At 37.3% G+C, this 13,715-nt stretch overlaps 1 protein-coding gene across 7 annotated transcripts in view; it reads right to left on the reverse strand.

The window, feature by feature from the left end:
• ralgapa2 (Ral GTPase activating protein catalytic subunit alpha 2) overlaps positions 1-13,715 on the reverse strand; it is a 521,318-nt gene that overhangs the window by 351,748 nt on the left and 155,855 nt on the right. For all 7 annotated transcript variants that reach the window (XR_011355999.1, XR_011356000.1, XM_069932375.1 and 4 more), the window contains exons 17-19: positions 8,335-8,466; positions 7,021-7,121; positions 620-713 (exon numbers count right to left, since the gene is read on the reverse strand). Coding sequence is in view for 5 of the 7 variants with exons in the window: in XM_069932375.1 (XP_069788476.1) it covers positions 620-713; positions 7,021-7,121; positions 8,335-8,466 (327 nt within the window). In the remaining 2 variants the exon portion in view is untranslated. The remainder of the gene's footprint in view (positions 1-619; positions 714-7,020; positions 7,122-8,334; positions 8,467-13,715) is intronic.

A 13,715-nucleotide genomic window follows, 5' to 3' on the forward strand; every position in this document is an offset into this window, starting at 1 on the left:
TAGTGGATAATGGGTGTATAGGATTGATGTTACAAAATGATGCAAAGTAGTTAAAACAAAGGGGGGGGGGAGGGAATAGTCAACAGCGCAGGCATCATCTGGAAAGAAAGGAACACGAGTGAAGTGATGATGTCATTGATCTAAAAAGTCCATTGATACTGCCTTACCCAAGGACTTCCAGTGCATTTCCATTTCGTTTCCAGCATCGAGATTTTTTTTTTAAACTTAATTTTCAAAGAAACAGCCGCGGACATATTTGAGCTTCAAGCTCTCCATATGAAAAAAAAACATATTCCTATCTTCATTGCTTAGATTGAACATCAGATCCGAGTGACCTGATCATGTCAAGCAGAAAGTATTGAAAGTGGTTCACTCACACAAAAAAACCTCTTGCAAATGCTTTTGTAAACTCCTGTGTCCTGTTTTAGAGTTGGAAAGAAGTTATCATAAAAGATATTCAAATGTCAGTGTGATTGATCTGAAAATGTTCATGAAAACAAATTCTCTATGGTTGGAAAGTAATCACAGTTGAAGATCCTCCTGAGTTCTGGCAAAATAAAATCTTCAAAATCATGATTTAAGACCAATGAACCAAAACATTATTGTTCTCAAGACTCACTTTTAGCTCTTAATTTGCATCTTTCTTGAGATATCTGAAGTTCATATGGATCATTTTCAAGGTCACCAGGGCTATTGCTTCTACAAATCATAATCTGCAACAAAAAATAAACAAGTACACTTTTTTACTATTCTTAAGATACCCAGAACAAATCTTAGCATTTGTTTGACACTCATGTCAATGCACAGTATGCTCACTATATCTTCAACAAAAGTTATTTACTTGAACATTCACTTGGGAATGCCAAGTTTCTGAAGATTGACATGGGAGGTAGCAAGATTGCAATTTTTTAAAAAATAATGAAACAAAAATGTAAACAACAAGACACAATGAAGACTGGAGATGCTGAAATCTGAAGCCAAACGCAACCTGCTGGGAGAACTCAGCAAGTCAAGCAGCATCAGAAAAGGTTGATTTTCTGAACCACACGTCTTGATCAAATCCATTCTTTTTTCTCCCACTGATGCTTGCTTGACCTGCTGAGTTCTCCCAGCAGGTTGCGATTAAGCTTTAAACAATAGAAGCTTCTTTCACCAAAAAAGCAACAGCAATAATTTTAACTCTTTCTTCTGGAATAATCTTTCTTTTTCTTGAAGAAGTGGGATTCTTATATCAAAACATGTTCCCAGGATTCCCCAACCAACTGCTTTGGCTCCATCACAGTGTGGTACAGTTGCTGCAGATAAATGGAGGTTAATTGAGGATTACCGGAGTTTCCCTCCCATCGACAGGATCCACTGGGATCGTTGTGAGAAGAGGGCGTGCAAAAACATTGAGGACCCCTTCCAGCCCGCTCACAGCATCTTTCAGCTGCTCCCATTGGGAATGGAATACAGGAGTATCAGAACTGGCAACACCAAGCTGAGGATCAGCTACTTCCCACAGGCAAGAATGGTGGCCAACCAAAGAAACTGCTCACACTAACCATCATACTCTCATATGTACAAAACAATATTTATTTATGTATTTGTATAGATGAAATACTTGTCCTGCATATGTATTGCTTGTCTGTATGTGTGTTTGCATGTTTTGCACAGAAGACCAGAGAACACTATTTTATCAGGCTGTCCTTGTACCATCAGGTGACTACAAACTAGACTTGATTTTGAAGAAAGGTGGTTGATATTATTCAAGTAAAAATTGGAGGAAACACTGGTTTTTAGATACAGCCTGTTTTTGTGATTTCCTGCCATAATTTAAGTCAGTCTACTAGTATATTGGCCACTAAGTGATCTATTTTGGTCAGTCCAAGCATGTCAGGACATGCATGCAGTGCAGATGCTAAGCAAATGTTGTCTTAGACTTAGGCATGCTCAGTTAGGATAAATGTAGACAAGCTACAAAAGCAGCTTACATATACAGACGTTGATATAGATTGAACACATGTTGATGCACATGCAAAATGTCTTGTCAATGCCAGAACAGCTGATACATTCTGTTACATTTGTGGCAAGTATGCACTTAAGATTCAAAGATGCAACATGACTGCACTCATTAAGAAAGCCTATGAGCCCTACTTTGTAAAATTGGTAACCAAAAAAAAATCCTGGGTTCCCTACATTTGTTGTGCAACATGTGCAGTTAACCTGAGAGCTTGGCTCAGCATCATTAAGCAATTACATTAACATTTATTGAATTTAATATGTTTAATGTTTCTACAACTTCCTACGTGATACAGCAAATCTGAAATTACCTTTATGTTCAGTTTGAAGTTATCTTTCATAATCCCCAATTTCTTTTCAGGAAGCAAACCTTTTGAAAAGGTTTTTTGGCCAGTGTAATGGGAGTGTCAAAACATATAATGCACAACTTATTTTATAATGCATATAACCAGAATAGCTTTTGCAACAGTCGTTATTTTGAAAAATAAGCACAGGAGCTGCTTAAGGAAAGCATTCTGATACTCATTTGCAGCAGTCCTTTTCGTAACCTTTCTACGACTATAAACTATTCCTGTAATAATGATCTGACTGTGATTACAACTACCTGTGCCAAAATTCTGCAATTAATTAGGCCATTCCAAATATTACCCATATCTTTTTAAAGGTGGGGGCAGGAAGCAGAAGGGAATTAAATGATGCAGTAAATGAACTCCATTGCAAAATAAATTAAAATGCCATTAAAAGTTTTGCACCTAGCACATGTTGATGAACATATGTCAAAACAATAAGCATCTAGAAAAATTGAGAAAAAAGCATCAACTCAAGTTACCATCTGTCAATGCTTAATGGTTGTTAAATAGATTTTGTTTTTTTTAAAGTAGCTGCCAATTTGTACAAGTTCAATGGGAAAAAAAGATTCCCAAGCCCATTGTTCATAATCACCTCTTAACACTCATCATTTACATTCCAAAACATTTTAAAAAAAGCTTTAAAATCTAGTAAAGCAAGTGATGGGACATTTCCAGTTGCTGAAAGCCTTCCAGAGGCTGGTTCTGATTCATCCACCTTACTTCTCCTGGGCCCTATTACTACTCAGGGCCTCAATGCTAGTCTGTGGAATTATCTGAGCAAAAGCACCGATGGAGTGTTCAGGCTTGAAACATCCACCATTTATTTCTCTCGCAGCATGACCTGCTGAGTTCTTCTAGCAGATCGTGTATGGTTTTAAATATCAGAAGTTCCTTTATCAAAAATCTTTTCAAACTTTAGACTTTCCGATTCCAATTGACGTTTTGAATGTAAAGAGATACTCTCATTTGCAAAAGACATTTTTTTTTCCCTCCTCGTTTCTCAAAATCAATTGCATTCTGAAATCATGTGTTTCAGCCACAAGAAAATAGGAGAAGAGAAGGCCACCAGGCCCCTCAAGCCTGCCCTGCCATTCAATATGATCGTGGCTGATCTATACGGGTCTGAACTCCTCTTTGGTGCCAGATCCCCATCTTCAATATTTTAAATGATCAAGGCTCCACCATCATCTGATTCCAGATATTCACTGCTGTGAGAAAATACATTTTTGTACACCTCAAGTTTTAAAAGGACTGGTTCCTTATTTTGCATCCATATCCTATTCCAGGCAACACTCCTGCTAATGAAAATACCCAACATCTCCTTTAAGAATTTATGTTTGAACAAGTCCACCCCTCATTTTCCTAAACTGAAGGGAACACAGAACTAAACTGCTTAGCCTCTCTTGATAGGAAAACCTTCTCATTCATTATAGTGTGCAATTTTGGTCTCCTAATCTGAGTAAAGACATTCTTGCTATTGTGTGGGCGCAGCGTAGATTCACCAGAATGATTCCCAAAGAAGGACTGAATAGGCACAGTTGTTGAATAGACTCTGGAATTTAGAAAAATGAAAAGGGATCTCATTGAGACATGCAATATTCTGGCAGTACTAGACAGGTTAGATACAGGAAGAATGTTCCTGATACTGGAGAAGTCCTGAACAAGGAGTCACAATGTAAGGATAAAGGGGAAGACATTTAGTACTAAGATAAGAAGAAACTTATTCATTTGGAAAGTTGTGAACTTAGAGTTCCATGCCACAGAAAGTTGTTGAGGCCAGCTTATTAGAATTGGAGATTGGATATGTATCTTATAGCTAAAGGGATCAAAGGGTATAGAGATTGTAGGAATAAGGTACTGAAGTCACATGATCAGCCATGAACATAGTGAATGGTACTGTAGTTTCCGAGGCCTGAATGGACTTCTCCCACATCTATTTTCTATGATACCAGAAATTATCCTGGTGAATCTACTGCTTCTGTAGCTAAAATTCCAATGGCCGGCATGATTGATTCATGCATGGCACCAGCGACCTGGGTTCAAATCAGACATTGTCTGTCAGGAATTTGTACATTCACCCTGTGTCTGTGTGGGTTTTTCCAGGTACTCTGGTGTTTGCCCACAATCCCCAAAACATCTGGGGAATGCAGATTAATTGGGGTATTTGGGTGACATTGGCTCATGAATGGGAATGTCCTGTTACCGTGCTTTATGACTAATTACAAAAAAATTAATACAATATTCCTTTTAGGTCAGGGGACCAAGCAGGGCAAAATTTGGCCTTCCCAATGCCCTGTGCAACTGTAACAAACTTCCCTCTTCTTAAACTCCAATCCCTTCAGTGAATGTCATTTGCATACTTGTTGGACATGCCTGTTGACTTTTTATGCTTTACGTATGAGAATATTTGCAGTTTCAAAGTGGCAATGGTGTGTGGATTTAAGATATTTGGCTACTGGGAGGTCTTTCCTGTTGCTCAATGAGACGATCTTACAGTAGGCGTCCAATCTCCCTGATGTTGAGGAGGCCACATTGGGGGCACTGGATATAGTAAATGACCCCTGCAGATTCACAAGTAAAGAATTGCTTCACTTGGAATGACTGTATTGGGTCTCAAATAGTTGTGAGGGAGGAGGTGTGGTGCAAGTGCAGCACTTCTTGTGGTCAGAGCATTAGGTACCAAAGGGAGATTGGTAGGAAGGGATGAATGGATGAAAGAATCACAAATTCCTACTGAAAGTGGAGTAAAGGAGGGGAGGGGAATATGCGTCTGGTGGTGGAATCCCATTGTAGATGTGCAGGAAATGGAGGCTGGTGGTGTGGTAAGGACAAGGGGAACCCTGTCCTTGTGTCTGGGGGGGCAGTAAGGGGCCAGGGCAGATGTGTGGGAAAAGGACTTTGATTAATCTCTGCCAACACTCTTCACTTTCTTGATCTCTCTAGTCTCCATTTCAGAAGACAAACTATCTAAGACATCTTCAGTAAACCCATCCACTCCTGCAGATACATTGAAAACACCTCTTCCTACCCGGATTCCTGCAAGGATTCTGTTCCTTTTTCTCAATTCCTCTCTGCCACAGGATGAGGTTCCATTCCAAGACAATTTCCTCCTTTTTTGGAAAACTGCCAGTAACTCATCTCCTCAATTTCCTACACACCTACCTTGCCCCCACTGCCCCGAGATGCAACAAGGAGAGGATTCCCCTGGTCTTTACCTATCACCCCACCAGCCTCTGTGACTCCCTTGTCCACTTATCCCTTCCCACTAATCATCCCCATGTCTTTAAGAAGTGCTACAATTGCACTTACTCCTCTTCCATCACCATTCAGGGCCACAAACAGTCCTTCCAAGTGAAGCAACACTTCACTTGAGTATTTGTAGGGGTAATTTACTGTATTTGGTGCTCCCAACACAGCTTCCTCTGTACCATGGAGAATGAACACAGACTGGGAAGTCATTTCATTGAGTACCTTCACGCTGTCTGCTGCAACAGCAAAGACCTCCCAGTGGCCAACCATTTTAATTTAAACACACCATTGATGCATTGACATGTCTATCCATAGCCTCAGTGACCATTAAGCCAAGGTCACCAGCACCTTACATTCCATCTTGGCAGTCTTCAACCAGACAGCATCAATATCAAATTCTCCAATTTGTTAACTACTTCCCCTCCCCCATCCCTGACCACTGGCCTCTCTTTCCCTATCCCTCTATCTCCTTTCCTCCTTCTCCCCCACCTCCTTCCCGTCAGAGAACTACCCTTCTTGCCCTACTGTCTTCTCCACTATCACTTCTCAGCTTCATTTTTTCTTCCACCCTCCCACCCATATCCACTTGTACCTGTTAACCTATGCTCCTCCCTTCCTCCTCTTGACTTTTTTTTCAGGCATCTACATGTTTTTCCAGATTCCTCATAAAGGGCTCTTTTCCAGATTCCTCATGAAGGGCTCAAGCCCAAAACATTGATTGCCTTTCTTCCAATGGATGCTGTGTGACCTGCTGAGTCTCTGCAGCACTTTTGTATATTAAACTTAGATAGGTTCCCTTCTCCAGGCCATAAAATTAATTGTAAATGATTGAGACACAAGAACTGATCACTTCAGAAATCTACAAGCTACATCCTTCCAGCTTGAAAGGATCTCTTTATTCCAAGATACACAAGATTGCCAATGTTGGAAAACTGGAGAAACACAAAATGGTGGAGGAACAAAGTGGATCAGGCAGCAACCATGGAAAGAAATAGACTATCAACATTATTCTGTTTTATTTATTCCAACTCTGTTTTCCACATAGTGATCAGTTTTTAAATGATGCTAACACACTTCCTGCAACACCTTGTGCTCTTTTTATGCTTTCACACCTTCAAAGAAATTAAGCAAATTTACAAAACGATTGATCTTTTAATTTTAATAATGCCAAAAATAAAACTTTCAAATGTTGAAATGATTCCAATTATTGTCATAAAAATTGATTTTTTTCATGTATAAATATAACAGGCATTTATTGAATAATAAAGTCAATGCCTCAATGAACATTTTAAAATTTGCACCCTTTGATTTCTTATTTAACTTTATTTGGCATTGGCAGACACTGCTTGAATTTGATTGTTCCTTAATTACAAATTAACATGTACTACAGAAGTTAATGTTGTTATATGCATCATCTTACAATTGGAGCCTCATTTTCTTTCCCTCCAGGCCTTATGTTTTCAGCAACAATAATCTTTGAATCGGAGTTACTGAAACTGGATGAGTATTCCCTTCCTGGTCCTGCAATAAATGCAATAAGTTTGAAATATGATGCCTCAACCAATGGATATTCACATATATAGTAAACTTCAAATTTGTTCTGTACACAAGGAGAACACTTATTTGATTGTACCATTCAGTATCATATACTAATTTAAAAATGTTAGACACAAGATGGTTCCCACTTCCTCAGGATATTTAATCCAAATTATTTAATACTTATAAATAACTAGATTAAAAAATACACTCCATTGGTTGGAATATTTCTTTTCTAAAACCCCTACACTTTATTAGACAGCCCATAATAACCTGCAATCAGATCCCAGGAAGCATGGTGCACATCTGGGAAAAAAACATAGATTTTCAAAGAATAATAGGACTAAAAAAAAATCAAATGGCATCCTTACAGCCTGTTAGTTACCCAGCATAGGTCTGCCATATAACTACTTACAGCACAGAACAGGCCAGTTCGGCCCTACTAGTCCATGCCGTAACAAATCCCCACCCTCCTAGTCCCACTGACCAGCACCCGGTCCATACCCCTCCAGTCCTCTCCTATCCATGTAACTATCCAGTCTTTCCTTAAATGTAACCAATGATCCCGCCTCGACCACGTCTGTCGGAAGCTCATTCCACATCCCTACCACCCTTTGCGTAAAGAAATTTCCCTTCATGTTCCCCTTATAATTTTCCCCCTTTCAATCTTAAACCATGCCCTCCAGTTTGAATCTCCCCCACTCTTAATTGAAAAAGCCTATCCACGTTTACTCTGTCTGTCCCTTTTAAAATCTTAAACACCTCTATCAAGTCCCCTCTCAATCTACTATGCTCCACAGAAAAAAGCCCCAGTCTGCACAACCTTTCCCTGTAACTCAAACCTTGAAATCCTGTCAACATTCTGCCAACAATGGAACTCAAATTCATTCAGGATTTTATACTGGAGCTCTATATTTGCACACCACTCAAAAAGCTGACAAATTCTCATGTTTTCCTACAACTCAAGTTTAATTGTCAGGATATAGGTATGTTTTGCAAAATGCTATATTTGAAGACTCAAACAATTCATTCAAATAGCTCTTTCAGACTTTATGGATTCTATACTCTTTTTTTCATAATTTAACCTTATTCCTATTCTCATTACAGGTTCCATACCGAAATAATTACAGGTATGAACACTCTTCAAATAAAAAGTAACTTTTTTTAATCTTAAATTCTGTATTATTTTTCACACTACCTTGCATCTGGTCAGCATACAGCTGTCCAGCAATGTCAGAAGTGCTGCTGCTATGGGTGAGCTTTTGTTCTTGTTCAAATGCTGTACCAGCATTCATTTCTTCTGCATCTGGTTGTTGGGGCTCTTCATCTTCTATATGCACATAACAGGAGAGGAATGAGTGAGTGAATTCAGCTTAAAGAAGTTTGTTTTCCTTAAAAGGTGCTCTTTATGGAAAAGAGCACTTGAAATGTACACATAAAGGATGAGACATTCTCACAACAATGCCACCTCCCAACCTGTTTTGATATGGATGCTCAAAACTAACTAATTGGTTTTAACTTAATTACATGCTGAATTACAAATCAAATTCAGACGGCATCTGAATTGTTTGTCTTGTATGTTGCACTTAATTCATATCTCTTCAGACTTGCATACAGCAGTCTGAATACAACTTTTTATCTATCCAAACAAAAAATATTTGTATCAAGGAATTCAAGTTTAACATACAACCCTCAATATAAGTATCTTCAAGTATCATGGAAGTACTTTATAAAAATTCAAGCTGTTGAGGTAAGTAGAATATATTCTGTGTAATTGAGATGCCAACTGACATAAAAATAAAAAGGCACATTCAGAAATTAACGGAATTACAAATACTATTTGTAGTCTAAACTCAAAATAAGCTTCATTTTGAAATAGAAACTATATACTTGCAGAAACATAGTTCTGAATAAAACCCATCATTATTTAATTGAGAAAAATACTCACCTTTCAAAAATCAAAGTAATTACAGTGAAAGTAGTTTTGTACATAATGTATTATTATATGGTAGATTTGCTTACCAAATAATTTCAATTATATTATTATTTTTCAATTATTATCAGACTTTTGAAAAATATTATAAACCTGACAGCTTTTTACACCTAGCAAAAGTGAGGGCAAAGCTTTCAAGGCGTTTCAGGTCAGGCTTCCTCAGAACACATTGGAGTCAGGCCGAATCGATAAATGAAAAACAATTCTGGTCAGCATGATAGGCCCTCTCAGCCTGATATCACGTAGGGATGTGGCAGGCCACAATTCACGGTGATGAGCCTGAATAAATCAGGTCCACTTTAGTAATGTAAATTTGCCTTCAATTAAACTATGATTACTGTAACAACTGAATAAATTTATATCTGAGAAATAATTCTAATTCAAAATAAATTTTGAATGACTGATAATGACTTTAAAGCAAGAGTTATAAAAGAATAATGAACTGCAAACCTGGCTGATTTTCAAGATCTAGCTGCAGTCAACTTTTTTCTAAACAATACTTCACACAGCACAAAAGAGGCATTGTTTGCCTGTGGAGAGTTATTTTATTGAACACATTAACCATTTAAGAAACAGGCAGAGGCAATGGTTGGCAAGGTCCATGTGCAACAGATATAAATATAAAGTCAACATTTTAAAATCAATATTTTCTAAAATGAAAACACCGAATAGAAGTTCAAGAGAAGCAATGTTGAAGTAAGTTTGAGATAATTAAAATAACTCTCATCTCCAGCCATCCATCCCTAATTGCACTTGTATTTTGAAAAAGCATTAAATGCTTAAATAAAGCTTGTAGTACATCCAAATGCATATCCAATCCCCAGCATTTTTAAAACAAAAAATTATCAAGGTGTAGCAGGAAAAAATAAGCATTAGGGAAAAGCAAGAGTGGTTAATAATTTTACTGCAGGCTGATAATTAATCAATTTAATCTTCTCACAAATGCCAGATGGAAATTCAAAGTAAGGAAACCAGACAGTTATGAAGAAATACAGTTTTGAGTACTGTACCTGACAGTTTCTGAGAGGAAGAGGCATGAGTGATGCCAGGTAAGAGAGAGCTCACAGTATGAAGCAGCAGAGGTACACTTTTAGTGCTTGGCAATGCCTCATAAAGATGCACACAGTTGCTGATAGATTGACTTCTCTTAGCTTCCAAAGAAATAAAGCAGGCAAAAATAATTAAAATACATTGAGATATACATTTATTGGAAACAGTAATTTAAAATACTTTTGAGTTTTTTTTTAAAATCCTATCAAAGTTTCATTTTCCTGCACATGTATGATCATTAATTTTAAATGTGTTGTTGCATTTACATGATTTCATGCAATGTACCAAAGGCAAAAATGGTAAGAAATTTTCTTATTGTGGTTTGAAGTCGAGGATAGAGATTTGAGGATGTAGTTGTAAATGTGTAATGTTTTCACACATGGTAACATTTAAGTGGACAGAATTATTCAAGGAGATATTGTGATTCCACACCCGAGAGTCATAAACTTCAAGAAAATGGTAACACAATATTTATTATAAATCCACAAATTAGAAATTTAAGGGCAGAGCTCAACATTGTACACAAAGTACTTACTTAGTATTGTCAGTGGCTGGTTCTATGATTCAGTTAATCAAGTTTGAGTTGAAGTTACTTGCATATACCATATAAAAATTGCAATAATACAATGGCAAAACATTGAGAAAAACTGATTATCTAATAGTACCATACAATACTGAATGAATAGGAAGAAAACATTTGGATGAATATCGACAATTCATTATGCATTTCTGGCTAAAGTTAGAGAAATGGGTCAAATCTGAATTACATTACATGAAATTTATGCAATAAACATCTGCCATTTTAGTCAATGATTATACTGTTGTATATTCATTCATCAGTGTTTTCAAAGGGCATCTTCAATTATATGGACAAAGAAAATTGGTTCTCCGCCAGACCCCATATACAGCAAAACATAATACTCTGATGTTCACTGCATGGAAAATTCAATTAGACAAGCGATTCATCACAAGAGAAAGTGGAGGTGGCAAAAATTTATTTCATCTCACATGGAGACAGATGCAGCATATTTCAAAAAACAGCACTCATTATTAAAGACTTGTCCATCTGGCAAATGTATACATCTTTCAACAACTAATTCCATCAAATCACAGTAATAGAGATATTAAGCACAAAGGGTCTTGTGAAAGAAGTCTGTCATTGGTCATTACTTCATAAAAAATTACAAATTTTGGCCTTAACTGAAAAAAAAATGGAAGGATTGCAAACATGATCCAGTGTGAAAGCCATGGGGCTTATGAAAAGCAAACATGCTAATCACACCAATTTGTTAACTGTCAATGGGGATAAGTTTATTTGCCAATAGCTTTGTAACTCTGTCAGCCAGAAATGGCACCTGAGAAGGCAAATATGCACCATCTGTTTGCCTTTTATCTCTAGGCTGCACTCTTTACAACGAAAAAAAAAGATGGATATACACTATTTCATGAATAAGAGAAAAAAAAAATTCCTTGTAGCCAGCAGGACACAAATTTCTCAATAAGCCTACACAGCAAACAAAAGAGGATTTCTGTGAATAAATCTCTGCCACACCAAAAATAAACAAAATGAACCTTATTTTGTTCCACTTTTCTGAAATTAACAAGATTTCATAACCTACAAAATACACAATGCAAATCTGTTTCGATTAGGGGATCTGTTTGGGACCCAAATCCACAGATCTCTCAAGGTTATCGTGAAAGTTGATTGGGTGGTTAAGGCACATTGACCTTCATTTGTTGGCAGAATTGAGTTCAAGAGCCATGAAGTAATGTTTGAAACTCTGGTTAGACCACACTTTAGGTATTGCATTCAGATCTGGTGTTCTCATGACAGGAAGCCTGGATTGAAGAACATAATTTATCAAGGAAGTTTTTCTCTTTGGAGCAATGAAGGATGATGACAGGTAAGTTAATAGAGATACTGTTTAAGGTAGGTGGAGGCAAGTTTAAGGAGATGTCAGAGATCGATCGATTATGAGGTGCCTGAAATGCATGACTGTGGTAGTTGTGGAGGGACAATAGAGACATTGAAAAGACTCTTAGACACATGGATGTAAGAAAAATAAACAGTTATAAGTGCAAGGTAGGAAAGGATTAGATTCTTCTGAAGTGGGTGTACACAGGTTGGCACAACATTGTTGGCCAATGGGCTTGTAGCCTGCTGCATTGTTCTATCTGCTTTCATACTAGCCCTTTCACCAAAGTTCCTTTCAATTCAATGTCAATGTTCAAGTGCTGTGCCTTCCAAGCATTATGAATGGAAGCCCACTAATCACATTTATTAAAATTTGTGGCCCCCTGCCTTCCTGTAAGCATCTGACGTAAAGTCACTCATTTTAAATATTTGGCACTATCTTGGGACTGTTAGAAGCCCAATTACTGCAGCATGTGGTATGTTGACTCTAGGTTTACATCTCTGTGATCACCTTTCCAACTAAATTATCTCAACATTATTCAAGCTTCATGGATCTTTTAATGTCATAATAATTGAACACCCCACTGGAACATCGCACACAAGTTTGAACCTCTGCTCTAGTGGACACCAAGAACACGACCATTCAACAGAAATAAAATACTAAATAGATAAAATAGAACTTAATTGTAAGAAATAAAGCCACTTGTTCAGTCATATTATTGCAATCAAGTGACAATCATAAAAATTTAACATGATATCAATGGCATTTTGTACTTCAAATATCATGTCCAATTCACAATTTGAAAAGATTGTGCAATCTATTGATTACATTCTACGACTGAAATTATTTTTGAAACGTTCTTTGTCTACAGCATTAATAAGGGAATATAGGATAAAATGGCTAGAAGACAGACTTACAGTATTTGGTGAAAAAGCAATCCTGAGGCAAAGCAAGGGAATCTGCATTATGAACATGTGACAAGAGAATATTGGGGATAATGACAGGCAAAGAGGAGGATGTGGATTAAAATTAATATGGAAGTAGGAAAAGATGAGAACAATGTCTTTGTTTGTCACATGGTTAATCACTTTCTGAAAGTCTAAATCAGAATCTATCACCTTTTTATGGAGTTTGATTCCAGTCATAATAACTTTTTTAAAAAAAATGTATTTACCTTGTTTTTAATTCCCCAGTCAGTTTAAATTTATGGATTTTTGATTCACAATTAAATCGGCTTATCCTTCCTTACCCTAGCAAAGCCTTCATAAATGTGAATACCTTTATTAAATCTTTTAAGCTTCACTTATTGAAGACCAATCCTGGCTTTTCCATTTAATTCACATAATTGAAATTGCTCATCCTGGGTATCATACTAATAGAACCACAGAACCAGAGAGAGAGAGAGAGAGAGAGAGAGAGAGAGAGAGAGAGAGAGAGAGAGAGAGAGAGAGAGAGAGAGAGAGAGAGTAACCAAGGACATTCCAGCCAGGAATACATTCTCACCTCTTCGACTGAGCCATATCCTAATGCCTGCCTGATCTCTTTAACACAATAGGGCTGACTACTACCTGTTAGATGCAATCCAAAGGCTGCAATAAGTTTCCAGCATCACTCAGTCCC

This window comes from Narcine bancroftii, chromosome 4 (assembly GCF_036971445.1).
Source record: "Narcine bancroftii isolate sNarBan1 chromosome 4, sNarBan1.hap1, whole genome shotgun sequence".
Lineage (NCBI taxonomy): Eukaryota > Metazoa > Chordata > Chondrichthyes > Torpediniformes > Narcinidae > Narcine > Narcine bancroftii.